The sequence below is a fragment of the Phalaenopsis equestris genome, unplaced genomic scaffold (assembly GCF_001263595.1).
Source record: "Phalaenopsis equestris unplaced genomic scaffold, ASM126359v1 Scaffold001328, whole genome shotgun sequence".
Taxonomy (NCBI): domain Eukaryota; kingdom Viridiplantae; phylum Streptophyta; class Magnoliopsida; order Asparagales; family Orchidaceae; genus Phalaenopsis; species Phalaenopsis equestris.
In genome coordinates, this window is record NW_018165767.1 from 207,096 (window position 1) to 222,100 (window position 15,005).

Below are 15,005 nucleotides of genomic sequence, written 5' to 3' on the forward strand. Positions count from 1 at the left end.
GGTGTGATGACCCCGTCAAAGTCATACCATACCTAGATTTACCCCACACTTAGATACTAGGTTGATGCACTTGTCATTAGAGGGTGTGCTAGGCTAGGGTTTAGGATGCTAGGTAGTATTTTCGACACCCCTGGCTATGTTTATGTGTTGTGTTGCCTTGCGCTAGCCATGTGTCACATTCTCGCCTTTTTTGGTGTGCTTGCATGCTCCTTGTGTGTGATAGTATATTAGGGCGATCTTCTGCAGGTGTCGTGCCTATTTAAACACACTCACACATGTGCTATTATGGGTAATGATTTCTAATCCTTTGCTTGCAGGTGCTCTTTAGCTCCCCCAATTATAAGGCATGACTTATTATTTTTACGATGCATGGCGTGCCCACTAACGCTTATTTTATGCAGGTCGAGTCTTTATTTTCTATTTCAAATGTATTTGATAGAGTCCCAGAAGAGTCTGTATTGGAAATAAGGTACGAGCATAGGTTTTGAGGCGGATGACGCACAGAACCATGTGATGAGGACCAGGAGCAGCAACTCATGTCCCGTACTTTAAGTCCGAATTTTACATTTTTGTATAAACTTAGGATCAGACATGTATATGCGGAGTCTGGCTGCTTTTACTGCTTTTCCTAGATTATGTTGCCGGTCCAGCGGCATTTGACCTTTTTTATATATTCTCTTGGGGTGCTTTCCTATCTTTCTCTTCTCGTGTGCCTTTGCATGTTGGAGCATTTTATATTGTTTCTTTCTGCGTATCTGGACCTCACGTTCTAATTCTTTTTACCTAAAAATTATAATAATAAAAAATTAAGATAATCAAAATTTTTAGGGTTAAAACTTTCAAGATTTTCTTAAATCAGTTTTTACCTTTTGCATGGTCTTCGAGCCGATTTTAAAAATGATTTGCATGCATGGCTATAACCCAATCATACTTAATAGGGCCTCCACGCTTAGGAATATGTTAGATAATTGCATCACATTTGCATGTCCCGAGGAGTAGCCCCCATGCTTCTCCAATCTGACTGGCCCAACATAATCTTGCTTAAGCGGTTGTCTGACACGCTTAGGGTGTTAGGAGGCACCCCAATCCAGATGGGATATAAGTCCTCTTGTTTGAGTGTTTCCAGCTTTGTAGCTGAACCTCTCTTTTCTTTCTTTCTTGAGGCTTCTTTGCCACTTTAGCAGGTATAAGTCCCACCTCTCGGAGCTCTAGCTTCTAGTGATAGAATAGAGTTTCTTTCATTTGACCTTAGGGCTACCGAGGTCCCCGCGGACGACGCGATTCATGGATCGCCGACCGGGGATCTCTAGTTATGTTGGGTCAACTAGCTTCACGATTAGACATACTTAAGGTCCTAGTGGCTTGAGATGACGGGTCCGTGGTACCCCAACTTGGCTACCTTTACCTCTTAGGATTACTTCTCTCCACCTTTGACTACCCCTGTTGAGCCCTCTCTGCTCTTTTGACCTCGTTGATATCACTTTGACGGACCGATGCTGATAGGCTGCCACTCGTTTGGGATACGACGATTTGTGCTCTGCCCTTACAACCCGGATGTGCTATGACGTATCGGGATGTCCCCGTCAAGTGATCTATAATTATTTTATAGGTACCGTGTGCTGAGAAGCCGCTATCCATTTGGATATGAGAGATTTACTTTTTGTCTGATGGTTTGGTGTGAGCTTCAAAGCATTAAGACCATTCCATACAAAATAATCACCTTTTGATAACCTATGCCCCAGATTCATGATGATAAAGCGAAACTCCTTTCATTGAGAGTCTTCTTGGGTATTCCCCAGGATGTAATTAACTAGTAGGAATATGTTCCTCTAGGAGACTTTTGACCCCAAAAAAAAAATGTTCTTTTTTGTTCTCTGGTTACTGGTGACTTATATAGAGATTCTACTTGTAGATGTTGTTTTCCGGGGTATTTCGATCCGTTTCTGTTTGGACGTATACTTTCGACTCATCACACGAGGATCACCCATATGCAAGCCTTCCGTCTCTTTTCTTTTGATTTGTTTGTCTAATTGTTATCGTACGCCATTTTGTTATTTGATTCCTCTCCTCTTTAAGTCAATCATTTGATTCGGGAGGGAGACTTATTCAAATAAAAAAAATTGTACGACGACAAATAAGTAGACAAGTTGACGACTCCGAGATCTAAGAAGATCCGAGAAAAACAACCACACATTTGCCAGTTCCTCCTAGAGCACCTCCACCTCTAAATCAGGCTGTGGGTTGTGAGCTCCCCTCTCTTGTCCTTCTTGAGGGTCGGTCGGGATATTGGCTGCCTCCTCCTTGCTCTATGCCTAGGCCAAGGTCCCCTCAGCTGCACAAGAAGTAGTAACATGCATGACACCTGGTAGCAATGAAACAGCGCCTAAGACCACGTCGGCTGTATCAACAAACAAGTGTTCTTACATAAGAGAAACTTCTAATCACAATAGATCATCACCAAATACCTATGGATCAATTTAACTCAGACCGCTAGAGTAAGGGACAACTTTCACCAGGCATCGACATGGGGCCCGTAACTTCTCGACCAAGGTCTAGCTTCAGAACTGCAAGCCTCTAAATTTGCGAGGCTCTCTCTATTGAGTACCAAAGTCTGGTTTCAAAATCACATTCCTTTGATCTTCAAATAGTGAAGCTTCGGCCATCCCCTGGGTAGGTTTTTCAGCTGGTTGAATGCTGGCTTGAACAGGCTTAAGGATGGACAAAGTAGCATGTTGGCCTCCTTTCTCTTACTAGAAATTATCAGCAAGTTGGATGACACCACCTCGTCCCTAATATCTTTCATTAATTCCTTCTTCTAAGCGAGTTGCTTAACTCTCCTCACACCTTTGGGTCGGCTACCTTCTCTCAACCTCTTTGTAGCTTTGAGCTTTTTTGCGCCATTAGGTTGATTCCATTCTCCTAGCTTCTTTGTTCCAGACTTCTCACCCTCTAGGAAGGTACCTGATAAACCTAAAATAAATAGTACTTTTATACACATTTTTATATCTATTTTTGAGATATTGCATTTAAATGAAAGATATTTTTGTATTTTTCTTATATGTACAATCAAATTGATAGAATATGCTACAAGGAGTGAAAAATGGTCAAATTTGGAGCAAAAATGAAGATATGTGCAAAATGAACTGGCGCACCTAAGTGCCCAGATCCATGCCTAAGTGCCAGGTACCTGCGATTAAGCGCCAAAGTTATTTATTTGAAGAAATATTAATTGAAGCGGAATTTTGAAGAGGAGTTTGAAGAAACCCTTGATAAAAACGCGAGAAATAACCCATGGACACGAAAATTCATTCAATTGGCTTATAGGAGACAAATTCCAGAAGATTAATTGAATGAAACACTTTTTTGAAGAGATACCAAGGCACCCCTTGGATTTTTATAAGAAAAGACAAATTATCCAAGAGAGGAGGCCAACAACCACCCACCAAAAGCTCACATTACTGTCGTTACTGCCGACCACCTTTATTTTATTTTATTTTGAGTATTAGTTTGTATTGTGAGAGAAGGAAGATAATTCAAAGGAACTTCAAGATATTTGGTGGAGATAATTTGGGTGGAGAATATTTGGTGGAGATAATTTGAGATAAGTGTTTATTTTTGTGATTACACTTAGTTTTTAATTTAAATTTCTTGTTTGTGTACATAATTTCTACTTTTAAATTCTCATGTGGTTGTATTTTTTCCATGAATTCTGAGTAGTTTTCTTTATATTTTTTCCTTAAAATGATAAGTGATTAAATGTTTAAAGGAAGTTGTGTGAAGTATTAAACTTCAATGTTGGAAGAAGTTGTGATGATTCAAGACCTTACACTTCATTTACTTCGTGGTTTAGCCAATTAAGATGTTAATACCTGTTGTGAGAACATGTAAGATCCGAGATGATTTTGTCTCAGTCAACAAATGGTTGGAATCACATATTGATTTCATGAATGAGAATGTAGTTCATGGGGTTGAGTGCAAATGATGTAGAATTAGAAGACTTTAGAGTGATAGGCTAAAGCCCCCAATTTGATTTATAGTTTTAGGTTTTGATACAAGATGTTAGCCCCCAGGTGAAGGGAGAAGAGGAAACTCTAGAGTGAGAGCTAATATTTTTATCTGCCTAGCCAGTCTTCAAGACTATTCAAACTATAGATTAACCAATGTTCTTTATAGCATCTCTAGTAAGAGTAAATAATATTATTGCTTCTATTTAACATAACACATTTAGTGTACTTCCACAACTAAATTTTTATATTTATCACTGATTCATGATAAAGAAAAAGATATTTTACTTATATTGTCTTCATCTTGCAAGTATATCTTGTCTTCATCTTGCAAGTATTTTAGTTAAGTTAATTAGTTGCTTACTTTATTTTTAAATTAAACAAAAATTACAAAACGAATCGTACTTTCATTCCTAATTTAGCATCTTAAGTTTGAGTAAGAATATAAATTGCTAAGTATTTTGTCATCTAAAACTAATTCTTCCCGTGGGTTCCTTATTCGGGACTTAATCAGAAAAGTTCTATATTACTTGATAACGATACATATACTTGTGTAGTATCCCATATTGAAATATTATAACTGCATTCTTATTTGATTCATAGTGAAAAATTTATCTATCATTTGCTTTGGATCAAGTTTTTGGCAACCATTGCAAATTAAAAATATATATTAAGGAAATTAATCGCATACATCGCATTTTACTTCTATCTATATAGAAAATTGAGATCAATACCTCCATTTTACAACCTTTTCTTTTCAAGCTCCTTCTCCTGGGGACTTGTGATGCAGAGTCACCAAAGATTTTTACTAATATTTCCTTGGTAATAAGGTTATCAAGGGTTTTCTTGCCACTCGCCATGGAGACTCTCCTAAACCAGCCGACTAAACTACTCAAACTCAAAAAATGAGGATAACAAAAACACTAACCATACCTTATTTATAGGGGGGCATAGACACGTAAGCACAAGAAGTCCAATTATTAAAGTAATGAATAAAAAATAATTGAATTTACTTTTTACAATAAATTCTCTTGTTCTTATCACAACATGATTTTTTAGAAGTAAGAGAATTAATGAATTAAATATGTATGTTAGAATTGTATCAACATTAAACTCAAGAAAATTTAATGGACCAAAAGATTAAAAGATAAAAATATGATCAATTAAAGCCCATCAATAAGAGAACAAGAACCACGCCAGCAAAAACAAATGATTCAGTTGACCAGTTACTACATCCTTAGAATAGAACATTGAGCTGATCAAATGAAGACTATCTGAGCCAATCATAGAGGCTCATCTAACCGAGAGAAGGAATTAGTCCAGCTCTCATCCAAATATCACTAAACGCCTCGCAGTAGTCTCTAAGACTCTTCTGGAGGCCTAAGGTTTTCATCACTGAATACTTACTGAGAACTCTAAATGCATCACCTTATAAAGGGGTAGAATACCTGTTAAATTTCAATGATTCACCATATGGCCGACAACCTAATTTCACCCCAAAAATATGAGTTTACCATATAAGGCTCAACAGTCGACAGTAGAAACGAAACAACAGACCAACCAACTCAAGCTGACCGAGTGAAGTCCGAATAATGGAACGATCACTAGAGTCGACCAACTGCCCTAACTCAACAGAATTGGCTGAATGAGCCTCGCCGACCCAAGGATTAAAGATCCCAACCGACCGAGTTTTATGGTAGCCGAAACATTGACTCATTTATTTTCTATATGCCTAAAATATCCTGTAATACCCTCACAAAAGTGAGTGAACCATGCATTTTTCCACTTTATGCTGGGGCGGTCATTTATACATTGAAAGATTAATCATTCACTCTAGAATGAATCTATTTTTAATTATGCACACTCCCTTTCTCACTCTTTTTAATATCTTCAATTTCATGTTCTATTCTTTTGGTGTGATTCAAAGAATAAATTAAAAAAAAAATAATAATAATAATTTCATTAGTCATATGAAAAAGTCCCAATTCATTTATATCAAGATGATATAAACTAGGGCATATGAGAAAGTCCCAATTCATCCATATCGATATGATATAAAATAGGGAATGTCATTTTTTTTAACAATTAGTTATATTTTTAAATGAATATCAGCTTTTACATTCCAATAATATTTACTTTATTTTGCGTGCACGACACAAAGGAGTCCGTCTTGAAACCATCCAATGGGGGCGATCTTCACGAATACAAGTAATTAATGAGTCGTGGAAACACGCAACATGTCAAGAATTATTATAAATAAGTCTAGTTATACCCGTTGCCGTAACAACATAATTAAGCACTCATCAAAATTTCTCCTCCTCAATTAATCGTCAATTATTTATTTATTTACATCCATAAGAAAAATGAGGGAAAAAAAATGGACAAAACGAGTTTTACACAGAAGTCTCCTCCTCGGACTCCCCACCCGCGCCATCGCGTCTCGGAGTTGCCTCCTGCGAAAGCAGCGTCCACTAATATGGCTTCCCTCAGCGTGTAGTATCTCACACGCTTCTTACCTTCCGAAATCCAAGCCCTAACTTTGCCCCAACACCAAGCGATAGTATCTGATCCCGATCCGATCGAAGTCTTGGAACCTAGGCTTTTCTCCGTGATTCTGCTCTTCTCCGAGGTGGTCAATGGAGGATCGGCCATGGCCCCTTTTTCTTTTCTTCCTAATACCTTATTCCCTCGCCTCAATTTGCAAGGAGAACACCACCCTCTCCGGTTTCAGTTCAGACCTCTCCATGGTCCAGCACCAGCTCCGCGGCGTCGTCCGCATCCTTGACGGATGCTCCTTCTCCGTCAGCCAATTCGATATGCTCCCTGGATCTGATCGTGTGCGGTGGTGGGGCGCCTCTGGTGATTCATTCCACAACCTCACCTTAGGCTTCCAGATCTCAAATATGAACCTCAACCACACCTATGGCAACGAATCCTTCACCGTCCGCCTCCTTCCGAACGTCTCCTGGGACCAGATGTCCGTTCTAGCCGTCTGGGACGAGCCTACCGCTTCCGATTTCGGTCACCTCCTACTCGGTTCCAACTACTCTGATATACTCACGCCGACTCCCGATATTTCCCCTGCCCCTTCACCGAACTCCGATTCTATTGATGCTCCGCCAACCAGCAGGCGGTCTATCTACACACAGCCCACGATGTTCGATAATTGCCTGGCTTTGTCGCCTGATTACCGTCTCCGTTGGACACTTCTATCGGAATCCAACTCCATTGCCATTGGCCTTGAAGCTGCCGTTGGCTCGCAGTACTACATGGCGTTTGGGTGGGCGGATCCTGGTGCTGCAACTCCTACCATGATGCATGCTGATATTGTCGTGGCTGGGTTTAGTGAGGAGGGAATTCCTTTTGCAGAGGACTATTTCATCACTGAATACAGTGAGTGTCTTCTTAACAAAGATGGGAAGGTTGAGGGTGTCTGCCCGGACACCATCTATGAGGGCTCCGATCCTATTGGATTGGTGAACAACACCAAATTGGTCTATGGACACCGGCGGGATGGCATTGCTTTTGTGAGGTATGAGCGTCCCATTGTTTCTAGGGATGAGAAGTATGACATTCCTGTGAACAAGACTGGTAATATGAGTGTGATTTGGGCGCTAGGTCTAATCAGACCACCAGATACTCTCCATCCTTACTACCTTCCCCAGAATCATGGTGGTCCAAAGCTCACCACTTATGGCTTCTTTACCCTTAATTTGTCAAAGGAGGTCAATGAATGCGCTGGGCCATTGGATGCAAAAGACAAGGAAGACCAGGATCTGATCATAGCTGATGGGAAGACGCCACTGATTGTGACAGCAGGCCCTGCATTGCACTACCCGAACCCTCCTAACCCAGATAGAGTTATTTACATCAACAAGAAGGAGGCTCCTCATCTAAGAGTAGAAAGGGGTGTTCCAGTAACCTTTTCAATACAAGCGGGTCATGATCTTGCGCTTTACATTACATCAGATCCTATTGGGGGGAATGCATCTTCTCGTAATATGTCAGAGACCATCTTTGCTGGTGGAGTTGATGCTGAAGGTGTTCCAGCCAGTCCAAAGGAGTTAATTTGGGCTCCTGACAGGAATACTCCAGACCAAGTTTATTATCAGTCATTCTTTGAGCAGAAAATGGGTTGGAAAGTTCAGGTGGTTGATGGCGGGCTATCTGATATGTACAACAATAGTGTTTTGTTGGATGATCAGCAGGTAACATTATTCTGGACTTTATCTGATCATTCAATTACTCTTGCAGCTCGTGGTGAGAAAAAGAGCAGTTACCTTGCAATTGGGTTTGGGAGTGGGATGGTCGACAGCTATGTATATATTGGTTGGATAGATGATGTTGGTGTTGGACATGTTAACACTTATTGGATTGATGGAAAAGATCCATCAAGTGTTCATCCAACTTCTGAAAACTTAACCTATGTGAGATGCAGGTCAGAAAATGGCATCATAACCTTTGAGTTTACTAGACCTCTCAATCCTTATTGTAATGGAAGGGTTGAGTGTAAGAATATAATTGATCCAACTACCCCTTTAAAGGTAATATGGGCCATGGGTGCTCGATGGTCAGCAGAACGTTTAAGTGAGAAAAATATGCATTCTGTAACTAGCAGCAAGCCAGTTCGTGTCTTGCTACTTCGAGGTTCAGCAGAGGCAGAGCAGGATTTGCGCCCAGTTCTTGCTGTTCATGGCTTCATGATGTTTATTGCTTGGGGCATCTTACTACCAGGGGGGATAATGGCTGCAAGATACTTGAAACATGTTAAAGGTGATAGTTGGTATCAGACACATGTCTACCTACAGTACTCAGGGATAGCTATAGTCTTGCTTGGTGTTCTATTTGCTGCTGCTGAACTCCGAGGGTTTTATATAAGTTCACCACATGTCAAGTTTGGGGTGGCAGCTATAGTTTTGGCTTGTATACAGCCAATAAATGCATATTTGAGGCCTAAGAGGCCGACTAATGGAGAGGCTCTCTCTCGAAGGAGGGTCATTTGGGAATATTTTCATGCTGTTACTGGAAGGTTTGCTATTCTTGCTGGAATTGTGGCTCTCTTTACTGGGATGAAGCATCTGGGAAACAGATACGATAGTGAGAATGTTGAGGGGCTTACTTGGGCCTTGATAATTTGGTTTCTTCTTGTTTCTCTTTTAGTTTTGTATCTTGAGTATCTGGAAGTACAACGGAGCAGAAAAGATAGGGACTCCTTAAGAGGTAATTGGGTTTTGGGTAATGATGAAGAAGATGATTCGGTTGACCTGTTACATCCTAAGAGAACATCCCCCAGGCCGGACTATGTTTCATCCACGAGAATGGAAGTTCAACTCGAACCAATCAGATGATTGGGTGTGTATTTTATATTATACAATTTATATACACCAGAAATGCTTCAGCTGCAGGAATTTTGTTTATAGAGGATGCCTGACAGAATATGATCCTTCTGATAGAAAGATCATCGGCACTGTAAGTTTTCTACTTATCACAACTATGAAGGAATTGAATAGCTGGTCCATGGTTGTTGCATTCTTCATCATGGCATCACCTTTGGGCCTTTGGTGTGATATAGATAATGATATGGCTATGAGTTTTTCATAAACGATGTGCTAGTTTGGCCAAATTTAGAGTATATTTAGTGAACATAAAGTTTTTTTTACCTTTTTATATTCATGATTAATTCTTCTAGGTTGGAACTATAGGATAAATTTTGAAAGATTAGCATTATTTCACATCTTAGTTGTTCATCTGTAGATTTTCTATAATTTGTTGTAAGTGTATTGTTTTAATTCATTTGGGTTGCTTTTTGGTGTTCCATCTTCCTTCTTTTAAGAGCGTATTTAGTTGGATTGGAAAGATTGCTTCTTTTTTTCATTGATTGTTATTCACTTGCATTTTGAATTTTTCTCATTAATTTCTCCTAGAATTAAGGATCCTGTTCTTATTGCCTTCATTGCCTAATATATTTAGAAAAAAAAAAAACTTACTTTAAAGCTTTTATGTTACTTGAAGTTTGCTTGAAACTTCTTTTGAGGATTATGAGATATACTTTCTAGGTCCCTAAAGTTGATTTGGTACGTAGACAGGCTGTCCAGACTCCGGTTAAGTGGCATTCCTCTCCATAGAAAGTTATGATGTGGCCACATTGTTAATAGGATTTGGATTCATGTTTGCTAAATGCCACCGTAACTAGAACTGCAATGGACAAAGTTATTAGGCGGACTTGCGTCCTCTAAACTTGCAAAGGTAATTGTACATCACGATCCAATTTTGATAACTTTGGAAAGTTGGGATTGAATCTAGATTTTTGTTTGAAATCACACTTTGTTTTTCTTGATTTAATTTTAATCTTGGCATTCAAACTGGATGGTACAATTGAGATGCCATAACTATATATGTGCAGTTACCACTACAATTATAGAAGATTATTTAGAGGGTGTTTGGCTGCCTATAAAATTTACGTTAAATATGATTTAGTAAATTTGTTATCAAATCCAAATTTTGTAAATTCAGAATAATTTTTGGTTCAATTTTAGGTTAAATCCATTAAATTTGTTTACCGTGTTTGGTATAAATCCGCTCCTGTGAATTTATTCATAAGCTAAATCTGTTAAATACACGTAATAATCAAATATAAGAATCCAGATTTACGTTAAAAAAAGTAATTTAAGGGAAAGATAATTGGCTTTAGCAAAACTGCAGATTTAATTTCTTCGATTTTTTGTTTGGTTGAATTTACATTATATCATGCGTAAATCTTTCTCAAGTCCGTATACCAATCACCCCCTTAGGATAGGAAATATATTATTGTTTTTTTCAGAGGGTGTGAAGAAAAGCTCAATGTTTGTAAATAATTTATCTTTAAGTTGATAAATGTTCATGTTTGTATTGTTCATTATGTGAGTGACGTAAGATTGAAAAAGGTTTTTCTAATTCGTCAACAAAGGGCTTGTTGTAACCGTTTGTAGATGTAGTTGTAAAGCTGTTGTGGAAATCAAATTTTGTGATAGTAGTTGCGAGTATTTTAAGTATTTCTAGTTATAAAAACAGCTTCCTACCATAACTATCGTATTTAAGTTGATCTAGTTATTTAAAAAAAAAAATTTCTCACCATAGAAATTTCTGTAAACCAACAAAAAAGTGGTAGCCAAAAATAGGTTTGATAGCACTTTTAAAAGCATAACTGTGAGAAAGCTGTCCCAAATAGATCCTAAATGAGCTAAACAAGAACCCAGTTGATTATGTTTAACTCTTTAATAAATTTGAGCTCATTATTGTTCAGTTTGATGATTAATGAATCTAGCCAAACTGATTCCTGGCTTGCTCATGTCCTAGTTTACCTTTTATGCCAGCATTGATTAATTTTGACCTGTTACTTCATGTTTGCTTGACTTTCTATACTGTCACCTTACTGGATTTATCTCATTGCTGAACAGTTTTTGATAGAGCTCATGTTACAATCAAGTGTTCACAATTGTTATTTTAGAAGAGTGTCCTAATTAGTTTTTGAAACTTTATGTGGTCATTGTTTTCAAGATTATTAATTTAAATCACCTTTGTCTGTACGGGTGGAGCTACTATTGGGTGGGGTAGGGACCCCTGCCCCCTCTGGCTTGACCCAATAAAATAAGTTTTTAATATTTTAATAAAGCCTTAATTTGCAGCCGCCTGTAAGCAATCTTCTAATAACATTCCCGTTTTTGCTGCTACTTCTGGGGAGAATTACGCCACTGTGGCTGCCGTTGCATCTGACAGCGGGCAATTGAATCTCGATGGTAGGTAATCCTTTTGTTTCTGAAAATTTGTCGATTTACATCTTTTGCAAATAATACACTGTACGAAGCATTTAATGAAGACAGGCAAGTCTAAATAAACAGAAATGGATGAATGTTAAGCTTCATTCATCAAAAGACTTACTGTGTACACTGATAGTATATATAGAGAGCAAAGAGATTTCTGGAAAGAAATCTGGGCAGTAAGCATTTCCCATTAGGCAAAGCCGAATGATGACAGAGAGGAAGTGGAGAGCAGGTCAAAGAGGAAGTGAGAGCAGGCATCTGTCTGAATTCAGTTATTACTTTCTGGCAAGCTGATGTTCACTTGAGTGAACCATTAGCTTGGTTCTTAATTGTAGAAATCGTTTCTTGGGCAGTGCTTTAGTGAGTATGTCCGCAAGTTGGTCCAGCGAGCTGATGTAATGGAGCTGAATTTGCTGCGTGTCAATGTGTTTCCAGATTGCTGCGTGTCAATGTGTTTCCGGATAAAATGATAATCTATTTCTATATGTTTTGTCCTTGTGTGAAAGACCGGATTGTTTATGATCAATATGACTGATATGTTATCACAGCAAATTGGTGTAGGTTTGGTGTGGTTCACACCAAGTCGTCTCAACTATAAGATATCGATCAGGGCCGCAACTAAAGCCTGATATTCCTCCTTCGTAGAGGACCGAGCTATCTTGTTTTGTTTCTTAACAGTCTAAGAGATTGGAGCACTGCCCAAAAAATGTGCAGGAACCTGTGGTAGACTTTCTGTTGGTTGGATCACTTGTCCCCGCCCAATCAGCATTGACATATCTCTGAAGTTGTAGATCGCCTGTTGGTAGTTGCAAGCCAAATTGTTTTGAGCTAGTGAGATACTTAAGTAGGAGATTCCGTAGCTGAAATGGTGATCCGACGGAGAATACATATGCTGGCTTAATTGATTTACAACAAATAATATGTTCGGTCTGGTGATGGTAAGGTACTTAGAGATTAGTTGACGGTAGAGCATAGGATTGTGAAACGACTTTTTGTTTTCAACTGTTGTGGACTTCTTGAGAGGAAGTGGGTTGCTTACTGTGTTACAATCATCCATTCTAGCATTGTGCAATATTTGAGAAAGGTATGTAGTTTGAGTGAGGAGAACCAGGAATTGGGAAACCGGTGAGCTTGAATTCCCAAACACATGAGATGGGACTCAAATGCTCGAGTTCGAAAGTGGAATTTGGTGTTTTGATCGGTTGAGAGAGAGTTTTGAAATTGTTCCCGATGATCATTATATCATCTACATTGATAAGTACAAAGAGATTGGTATTGTTGTGACTATATAGAATCAAGGAGGGGTCGGCTTTGTTAATGGTGAGCCATTATCCAAGAAAAACTTGGATAGCATAAGGAACCATTGTCTCGGCGCTTGTTTGAGACCATAGATAGTTTTTTGAAGGAGGCACACATGTTTGAAAGTTGTAGATCAATAAATCTCAGAGATTGACTCATGTATATAGTGTCTGTGAGGGTGCCGTGTAGGAACGCATTAGAGGCATTAAATTGAAGGACTTCCCATTAATAATGTAGAATCTTCGCTACCGGACTGAATCTCTCATTATAATTTATGCCTAGCTCTTGGTTGTAGCCTTGGGCAATCAATTTTGTTTTATAAAAGGTTATTGTTCTATCAGAACTTAGTTTGGTTGTGTAAATCTAGTGGGAGCCAAGAATCTGTATGTTAGTTGGAGGAGGAACAAGTGTCCAGGTGTCTTGTTTTTAAAGTGCATAAAACTCCTCAGCTATTACGTAGTCGTCATTGGGCAACTATGGCTGCTTGAGTATAGCATGTAGGGTTTGGTGAGGGATGAAGTTTGTGCGAGAGATTGAGATTTTGAATGGGTTTGAGGTGGTATGTTTGCAAATGGGTGATCACGGGGTGGGTTTTAGAGAGTAATGATGTGTTTTGAGGAGGTGAGGGACAAGGTTGTAGAACCTGATCGGTTGAGGGGCATCTGAGGGTGGATGAGGTAGCATAGGGCATTGAATTGTTGGTGGAGGGTAGGTGGTGGGGGCGTGTAAGAGTGTAGAAGTTAGTGACGACACTTGGTGGGTGTTCTGTGAAGGTGGATTGAGTATAGAAGGCCATGGATAGGTAAGCACATCAAATGTTACATGTCAATAGATGACTATTCTCTTGGTGGAGGGGTTGTGATGAATACCCTATGAATATGCATCAATTTCAGATAGACCTCTGTGCTAGTTTATGGGAGAATTGTGATCTAGTCTAGGGGTAGAACGTACATCCAAAGACTTTGAGATGAGTATATGTTGACCTCATTTTTGAGGTCATTTCTTTTTCCTTAGGGTCTTAGGATCTAGCTCTAGGAGTTCCTATTGACTATCTTAGAAAACTAGAATTGAGACCCATCTTTTTAGAAATTCTAACCAATTCTTATTTTTCTTTGATGTCTAACATTTATGGCACAAGATCATTGTCTTACGAACGAGCGGTTATGGGCTATTTTGTGAAGACTTAAAGGTAAAGTTCCTAATAGGACTCCAAGTTTTAGGAAAACATTCGTCACGATCTTTTCGTCACATACACACACCAAATGCACAAAATTCACAAAATTGCACGAAATCGGACTTTAATTAAGCCTAGAGGACGGATGAAAATGCGAACTTCTCCGGATGACTTCCGACGACAAAATGGACTGCACCAACGCGCCCGGGATACCAATTTTGGCAAGAAAGGACACCCATGTTGTCATATTTTTGACACGAGAAAATTGACACGCAAATCGATGAATTCATCAAAACGACCTGTGACGACAAAACAGACAGCGCCGGTGCGTCTGGAATGTCGATTTTGCCTAGGGAAGACACTCATTTTGTTACGGCACAGCGCACGAATAAATTGCATGAAATTTAATATATATATATTAATAAAAACGATCGAATCTTCTCTGTTTCCTTTTAAAGCCCTAAATCACGAAATCTAGGGCTCACGCCTCGCCTCCCTCTCTCGTTCGCGAGTCCCGCCCATTCCTCTCGGTCGCGTGCCCTAGCCGAGCCCGATTCTTCTCGCGAAGCTTCCTCGAGGTCCCCTCGTGCCTCTGACGCGTTCCGACTTTCCCCTCCCACGCCTCTGCGATTCTCGTCGTTTTCTCCCGCGCGACTTGTCGTTTCTCTTGGCTTGGCTCACCGCTCAGGTAAGCGACGGGAGAGGCTTCTCCTCCCTTTTCTGCTATAA

The 15,005-nt window shown here is 39.4% G+C and overlaps 1 protein-coding gene across 2 annotated transcripts in view; it reads left to right on the forward strand.

The window, feature by feature from the left end:
* The first annotated feature begins 6,326 nt into the window (after nt 1–6,326).
* The window catches only part of LOC110034020 (cytochrome b561, DM13 and DOMON domain-containing protein At5g54830), a 14,032-nt gene continuing 5,353 nt past the window's right edge, over nt 6,327–15,005 (forward strand). Inside the window, exons 1-2 of one of the 2 annotated variants that reach the window (XM_020738248.1) lie at nt 6,327–9,473; nt 10,061–10,078. In XM_020738248.1, the coding sequence (XP_020593907.1) occupies nt 6,641–9,352 (2,712 nt within the window). In that variant the 5' untranslated portion in view covers nt 6,327–6,640 and the 3' untranslated portion in view covers nt 9,353–9,473; nt 10,061–10,078. Of the gene's footprint in view, nt 9,474–10,060; nt 10,079–15,005 lie in introns of those variants that run through there. The other variant, XM_020738249.1, reaches the window with a different exon arrangement.